Source organism: Pseudophryne corroboree, chromosome 7 (genome assembly GCF_028390025.1).
Source record: "Pseudophryne corroboree isolate aPseCor3 chromosome 7, aPseCor3.hap2, whole genome shotgun sequence".
NCBI classification, from domain to species: Eukaryota; Metazoa; Chordata; class Amphibia; order Anura; family Myobatrachidae; genus Pseudophryne; species Pseudophryne corroboree.
The window spans coordinates 88,571,664-88,580,677 of NC_086450.1; the positions used below are offsets into that span (position 1 = coordinate 88,571,664).

Sequence of the window (9,014 nt, forward strand, 5' to 3'; positions counted from 1 at the left end):
AGGTTACATTTGGTAAAACACAAATTAAGTTTCTATCTCATATACTGAACAATGAACGGCTTTGCAGATCCCTTTCTTGTGTAACAATATACGTGGCCTATAATTAAAAGGCCACTGCTAACAACTCATCTGGTATTTCAGCAGCAATGGTATGTTGCTTTTCCCTGTTTACAGATGCGTGTGCTGCACTTGGAAATGTCGTTTTAGAATCAAATCATTGTTTAATAAAATAGGTAGAACTGAAGGAACCAATATTGCTCCATTGGAAAGTGTATCATTAGTAAGTTTAGTATTTGAAGTATATAAAAGAACAAAACAAAACAAAAAAGATCTACCTATTTAAAAGTACGTGCCTTCAACTTAACAATTATCAAAGCACAGAAGGGAAAAATAAAACCGCCTCCAAGCACAGAGCAGTATTTTTTCTTTCATTATCTGGTGAAGTTTATTGCACGAGTGTAGCCCGGGGATAAATACCTCCTAGTAGCTTGTCTCCTGGCCCTAGACACACTGCATGTTTCCCGAAACAAGGTCCCCTTCCAGTGTCAAGTCCTGCATCCAGAGAGTTAGCTACACACCATATAGAGATTTCAAGTCTATTTTGCAGATTCATACCAAGGGGTATATGGTTGCTAGTTAATAATAAAACTGCCCTCCCTTAGTTGTTGCACCTATGTTGACTCTTTATTAAGCTTTGACCGTCTCTTACAGAAATGTGAAGCCTGTGACTCACCAGTTACATGAAACTACGAAACCCATCATGTACTGCCAGCTAGAGGCTGTAGTTCCTTAAGAACTGAAGAGCCACTGGCTTCATTTAAATCAACATTACTATAATGTCATCTACCTTTATATAAAGAGTGGAGAAATTTGAAAACAACCATACTAATTCGTGATGAATAGAAATAATATTGTTCTACAAAATACCCAGCATTCTACGGTATTATTACACGAAAAGCAAGAACTTAAATACGGTTTTTATTTAAAGCAGAAATTATTTGAAGACCAGAATAGTAAATGTTTCATGTATTCATTTCCAAATACAAAATAGATAAAAATTATACAAGTGCCTTATAAAGTAATCCTTAAACAAAAGGAAACTGATTGTACCAGCACCATCAAAACTGTTGTTTTTTTGTTGTAGTTGGTTTTTTTTTTTTTGGAATTCATTGTTTTACATTGTCCATACAACTTTTGATCAACCACATTGTGAAGTCAGTCAGCCATCAGGTGTCAGTGTCTTCATTAAACTATGGATTAAAAAGTCACAAATAAACACAAAGTGTGGTAATTAAATAAACCGCCATTTGCATAATGCAGAAATTTACAAGGAAACAAGTTAAGACAATAAATATTATTCCTGACAAGTTTTTTTTTTATAAAAAAATATGTTTTTTTACACATTTAAAATCGCTTTAACAAATTTAACGTATTATTTGAAGCTTATGCCATTACATAATAATAACACGGAAATTGTAAAGTATATCTACAAAATATTAACTTTTTTATGTAAAAAAATAATATTAGTAAAAATGCCCAGGTAATTAATCTCATTGATCCTTCCGAGTGCATTAAATGTTGCCTTATACGTGTTTGTCAAATTACAACTAGTGACTATTACAAGTCATTGAACTCATATAGTAACGTTTTGGGTTAGATGACGAAAAAAAGTATAATATCCTTGGTGTAAACAAAACATAACAATTAAACATCTATGTGATTTAAAAAAATGAAAGGCAGTAACTACAGAGCAACGTAAAACATGCAAGTATAAGCGTTCCCCAAGATAATAGGGGAGATGTTCTGAAATGTGGTGGTGGGGGAGAATAATAATATATTGCTTATTACTGTCGACTACATGTTTCCTGAGACAGAACAATACAGCTTGATGGCCATTACAACATTTGTGATCAATACAATAATTTACAACAATATATATGTCACAGGGGCTCAATAGCACATTGTCCACAATTGTTGTTTCGGTTAGAGACCAAAAACAGGGATTTTGGATTCATCAAAATATATATATATATAGAAACCTATTGAAAGAAAATATCTGAGGTCATCGGCAACCTTGTGCGAGAAACTCCGCAGATATAATACACTGACACTGTAATCGTTTCCGGGGTTTGCGTTTAACTGTACTTCGGAGCTTCATACAAGATCAGGAGATGTTGTCCTTTAGTTTAGATACTATTTTTTTGTCCTTTACTCTCCTGTTCTGAAACCATATGGTGACCTGTCTCTCAGAAAGGTTGGTTGCTGCTGATATCCTTCGCCTCTTGTCCTTGTTAATGAACTTGTTAGTGGCATATTCGTTTTCTAGTTCTTTGAGTTGCAGCTTGGTGTAAGGCACTCTCTTCTTTCTTCCACGTCTGTAGACACACATGTCTGGCTGATTTAGTGCTACGTCTCCTAGAGTGAGTAAGATAAAAGTTTTACTGAGGATTTTAAAATCAAAACAACAACAAAAAAAAATCTGTCTGTAGAAGCACAAATATCACAGAAGTTGACTTTATCGAGCTGACTAGTAAACATTCACTCTCAGTTATAGAAATACAGTTATTTTTTAAGATTCTAGAAATTAAACATGTGTAATCTGTTTCCATAATCATATCTATTCTTATAAAACAAAACATAATATACATTCATATAGTCGAACTGCTTAGTTATGTGTGTAGATAGATAGATAGATAGATAGATAGATAGATAGATAAATAGATAGATAGATAGATGGCCCTGCAATGTGGAAGTAGGCGTGTTTGCCTAAGTATGGTAGGGTCCACACAGCACATAAGATTTCCCCAGGCTTTGACACAACACACTAATTCCTACCTGGAAATGACGACTTCCAGAAGTGTGGGGCTTGAGCCTGGTCCTTTGCACAGTACATTGGGCTGTTCCACCCGTTAGCGAGAGTCCATGATTGATAGCCTTCCATGGAGATGTATGTCTCATGCCTGGGCTCCCCAGAGCTAAACGTTGACACCATGTCTAGGTATCCAGGGACATGTTGGTAGGGGTTAGTGTAGCCCTGAAAATAAGATACTTCCTTAGCCCTCGTAGGTACCTCACTACTAGGGACACTTGTACTGGCCAAACTAGACACGTCCATGTATTTCTCTACTGGAAAACTACCTATAGAGGCATGACTGGTGGATTTAAGTGGGTTCTGTTGTAGTCCCACACCATGAGACATGCGGCAACTGTAATATCCGTTTCCAAAGTGGTAACCATATCCAAGAGAGGGGGCTGACGGCCCAGTTGAAGCTGGACATGTTGGTCCTTCTTTGGTGGCATCCGATCGAGAAGAACCGGACCTTTCAGGGCCAGGGTAGGCTAATCCCGGGACTGTTCTGCTGGACGGAGTGCCAAACACAGCGGGAGAAGAGAGGAAATTCCTGCACTGATTGCTGGAAGACCCCTCTCCTCCTCTCAATCCTTCCATCTCCCACTGGTTGCGTTTGCTCAGAGCTTTGCACATCACTCTTTCAATCCAGTGCGGGCATAGTGGAAATTGTTATCCCTCCGAGCAGGTTAGATCATTGTGGTACGTTTATAAAAACTAACTTCAGATTGGGAGGGGTGGGGGGGAGAGTCATTTTACATATCTGTTTGCAGTAGCCATGAGGCTGAGCATTGGTTAGTTTATCCCACGTGGTCTCAGAACGGAATTAAACTCAACAAGCAATCAACCCACTTGACTGCTCTGCAAGAGGTTCGGGTTTACCATATTGTATTATTTTCTTCGTTTCAGTTTCCCTATTTTAACATGATCCGACACTTCAGTTATTCATCTGAATCGTGAAGAGCTGAAATGTTCCACCAAGCACCTTGCAGAAGCTGATCACCTCTCAGGCTGCTACTCTGACACTTTTTATGTAAAATCTAATAAACACTAACAAACTGTTCACAAAAATGTGCTGAGTAATAAATGTAGCTGTAGACAAAAAAAAATCTACTTGTGAAAAGTGAACTCACAAAAATAAATGATAAATATAACCACACACCTATACATATTACCAAATAAACCTTCAAGGCACGTTTCAGAGCCCAAGTACTCGTTTGTGTTAGCCAATGAGAACGTAAACATAATTATTAAGGAAATAAGCCCGCATACCGTATAATTAACATGTTGTGCCTTCAGATATAATTGAGTGATAATATTGACAGGAGTAAACGAGCGCCAGGTTTCTGCAAATGTTAAGTAGTAGGACACAATGCAGACATATTGCTGTAGTTGTCCTTAGTTGTTCATATTAAAGCATCACAACTATTTTCAGCATTTCATATACGTGAATAAACATACCTGCAGTGCATATGCATCAGTCTGTGCATATGGTCTATTGTACGACTATTGCATTCCTTCGTTGTCAGAATGAAAGCTTTAATGAAACTTTCAGATTTATTAAGTGAGACGTTACGTCCAATCAGCGATGCCTCGTTATGTTTCTCTGGGCAGATACATATTCCTCAATATCGCCCTGTTCTAACAAAATGCTATTGACTGTCTCTCGTGACAATGCAATACCCTGTTCGTAGATCTGTGGGGTTTTTTGTTTTGTTTTGCTTTTATACTAATATTTTGGTATTAAAATGCAAAGACACAAACATGAGACGTCCCACAAGCTGACCCCACCTTGGGTATTTGTGAACTTGTAATTGAAAATTATATGGAAGATAAAAAGGTCTGCTTCGTTTAGTTATATACGTGGAAACAGAAAAGTGATAAGCAGGACATACACACAAGCAATATATTTGTGTAAGTGTTGTCTGTTTATACACAAGCAAAAATACTTTCACGTAAAAAAACTGACAATAGCTCTAAGTAACTGCAGTACATACATATGGGTACTAAATTAATGTTTTGTGTTGTGTCTTCCTTATGTAACTGTTGTTGGTTCATTTATGAAAGATAGTAAACATCCACAAAATAAAAAGCGCAAAAAATAAAATAAAAAAAACAGTTATGGTTGCTATAATCTATAAAACCAACAACTGACAATGGACAACGGTTCTTACCTCAAGGTTAAAGTATATTAACTTTCTATTAATGTTCTCTACAAATTATGAGCTTGGAAGACATTATTTTAGAAAGAAATACTTTCTATCGTAAAAGTCCCAACCAAATTACAGCTACTTAGGAGTCGCTTATAGAAGCATTCAGCCACAAAAATATGTAAATGATAAAACATATAAAACAAATAAAATACTTCAGTTGCCTAAGAAAAATCTTCTGGCATACACAAATAGCTGACTACAGCTTTGTGCTTTTCAATGTATTTATTCACTGTATTTACATTACATTTATATGAATAACTGAGAAGGTAGGATTTTCCGTATTAGTGTGGAAAAAAATAATGAAAACCCTAATGCAAACGTCACAATAAAAAATGTGATTTAAAGAAATGTGTGGTGTGCATGGTTATTTATTGTATAAATCTGAACTATATCATTTAATTATACATATAATAATTTGAATAATAATGTTCTCTAATGCTCTTTTAATTATACATATATTTATATAGAGCTATCCGATGCATTTTTATTAACTATAGTCCATTGATACAGTTGATATGGATAACAGTATGTGTTATATCTAAAGTTTCACTCAATGAATATGCTCTTTTTCTGCAACTAATATAATAATAATTAAGCAGCGATATATTTTATATTCGGATATATAACAATAAGGCACCATTAGATGGTATTCCATGAAATACTGGAATGTATAATGGATAAGTCATATCTATCTATCTATCTATCTATCTATCTATCTATCTATCTATCTATCTATCTATCTATCTAAAATCAGAGCACTTAGATTCATACAATGCTACATTTAATTTGGCAGATTGTTTAAAAAAATAAAAATAAAATAATTATTTATCCTAGGTTACTCTTTCTTCCGACCAACGTTGCTTATTAGAAAAAAAAAAGTTTTGTAAGATAAACAGTATTCCACTGTGACATTTTTATTACTTAATAAGTTATATATTTTCATCATTTTAGGGTGAATAAAAACAACGTAAAGACAAACTTCAGCAATCCTCACCAACTAAAACATAAGGATTTGATTATCGACTTATGAATTAAGTACTGGGTATAAAGTCAGAAAATTGTTTTGTTTTCATAGCATGGATCAAAGTATGCAATGCGAACAATCACCACTAGATGTCTCTATATGTTTTCAATTGAATTTTGCAATCCGGCCACATATATGGCCACAAATACATTTTTGGTTAACATACGAAGGAAACGAATGTATAAACTAAAATTATTATCAATGTTAACAGAGTGCTTTAAGTGTTTTAATTACAACTTATGCATATGGGGAATTACCCACTATTTAGACCTCCATAGTTTTTGTAAGCATTTCTTCCAGTGGTTTTTCAGCAACGTAAACAAGACTCCACTGAAAGGTTCCACAGTCAAAGACAAAATAACACTTTAACAGTCATTTGTGATTGCACAAATTAATTTTTCATGAACCAACACAAGTGTTTATAAACAAACTGGACATGCGAAGACGCTTTGCTTATTCCAGACTGCACAGTGTAATACGCTTATACATTATATATGTTAGCAAACAGGTATTTTGTTCTAGAGCATCATGGAATAGATTTAGTTGTTGCTTCGAGTTATTACCTGCCATAAAAGTGGCCTTTTACAGGTACACCTTCAAACACCTGTAGTTTACCATAGAACAAATATCTGGCATTGAATTAAGTTGCCTGAGAAAGTAAATGCACCTCTTAAGTCCAAATATGTTTAAGTTTTATAGTTGCATACCACATTACTGCCACACATTTTATAATGAAAGTTTGCATGGCTTTGTAGAAAACCAACACTTCTCATGTCATATCACTTCTGAATGTGGATCTGCTTAGTCAGATGTAAAAAAATAAATAAAATCCTTGAAAAATGTACTTATGCCACAATTATGAGTTTTACATGTTCTCTTGCATTGAAATATAATATGGTTTTATAACATCTATCCTTGTGTATCAGTGCCTACTTCCCTATAGATTGTAAGCTTGCAGCAGGGCCTTCCTACCTCTACGACTGTCTGATTTTACCCAGTTTTGTTTTATCAGTGTTGTTTTCAATTTTTTTTTATTTTGTTTTATTTTATCACTGTAGTTTGCAATTGCTGCCTGGCAGTTGCTCCATTAATTCTTAAAAGAATGAATTAATGAAGCAGTCTGGCACACAATGCAGCATGCAGCGTACCACATCGCAGTAAGATGACATGTGTGTGTGTGTGTGTGTGTGTGTGTGTGTGTGTGTGTGTGTGTGTGTGTGTGTGTGTGTAGATATACACATGTAACTTGAACAATCCATACTTTAAGCATCCACCAGGGGCTCAAGTAGGCATCATACCAGCACTCATTTTCCAATGCCAAGTGTTTAATAAAGTCAAAATTTACAATCCAAGTCCAAGTTTGTATTCAGCCATAAATGCAGTATAAGATACTTATCACCATGGTAAACTCCAACATGGTTCCAGGGGATATAACTTTAAACCTAGTCAGCTCCAAACAGCTGTTTCGGTTCTAATCTTTCATCAGCGGTCCCCTGATGAAGGTTTAGAACCAAAACAGCTGGTGGAAGCTGACTGGGTTTTAAATTGTATCCCGAGGAACCATGTTGGACTCTACCATAGTGATAAGTATCATATTCATCTTATCATACAGTATATAGCTTTTAAGGGCTGAATACTAACTTGGATTTGGATTGGTTTTGACTTTATTAAACACTTGGCATTGGAAATTGGGTGCTGGTCTGATCCCTGCTTGAACCTTTAGTGGACACTTAAAGGATGGATTGTTATCTATTGTTTACCATGACCCTGTACCTACTACTATGAGGATTGGATGGTGTGTGCGACTTTCATAAAACACACATATACACATACATACAGATGGAGCCATGTTTATCTTGGCTTCTCTGCTATGCCTAGGCACACCATGGTTTATTAGCATAAATCCTTCATCTATTGTTCTCAGATGCAATACAATACAGAGAGAGAACAATACATCAGGGGATTAAGTCATTACAGTAAAGGATTAAGTCCGACTGCCCTGGCTCAAGTAATCCTATTAAAGGTCAAAATATAGATGACTCCATCTGCACACCTACACATTCTTTATTCTGTGGCCTCATGAAGCTCCCCGATGTATTTCGAGGGTTTACAGTCCCAGCAGGACACTATTATGTTCAGAGAACAAAGGACACTTGCTTTCACAAAGTGATAGTGCAGTAAATAATATCAAGCATCTAAAACTCTGATAGGAAATGAGACATATTATACAAATAATCGGTACAATCTGTACACTATAATTATTCACATAAAACAATTAACTGTTGTATTATAACACAATTAGTTTTATCAGAAAGAGATAATAAACACTGAAAAGTAATCAACAGCAAATGCGATGTAAACAGCTATGGCACACAGGGGGTCGTAGCAACCAATAAGATGTCTGCTTTCATTTGTCCTACAAGATAGTTGTTAGTTAATTTGTCGCTATGGGTACAGCACCAGATTTCTTTGTTTATATGTTTACATACCCTGTACTTGTCCTATATTGTATTGAATTGTAAGTCACTGTCTTCATGTTTTGCTTATTTGTTTACTCTGTAATTGGGCGCTGCGGTTCCCATGTGGTTCCATATAAAGGATGATGATAATAATAATAATAATAATAATAATAATAATAATAACTTAATTCAAAGCGATAAGAAACTCGCAGGTCTACGCCCATTCTTAAACTACAGGTCCAAGAAAGCACTACCTCTGATTGTAATACTGAGCCTTCCCCAACAGCTGGCAAGCCACTTTCTGCAAGTCTGATTGTTATTCAAATCTACTTGACAAATGGTCGGTCATCTTGTCAGATATATACTTATTATTTTTATTACAATGCATTCTGTACAACTGGACTGTAATTAAAAGTCACGATTGTTGGATGCATGTACATCTATTAACGTGTGATTTAACTTCAAAAGTA

At 35.4% G+C, this 9,014-nt stretch overlaps 1 protein-coding gene across 1 annotated transcript; it reads right to left on the bottom strand.

The window, feature by feature from the left end:
• Positions 1 to 1,969: 1,969 nt before the first annotated feature.
• HOXD13 (homeobox D13) lies at positions 1,970 to 3,484 on the bottom strand. Its single transcript, XM_063932283.1, has 2 exons — positions 2,836 to 3,484; positions 1,970 to 2,415 (listed from the first exon to the last, which is right to left on the bottom strand). The coding sequence occupies exons 1-2, from the start codon at positions 3,482 to 3,484 to the stop codon at positions 2,165 to 2,167; spliced, it is 900 nt and encodes a 299-aa protein (XP_063788353.1). The 3' UTR covers positions 1,970 to 2,164.
• Positions 3,485 to 9,014: the final 5,530 nt, after the last annotated feature.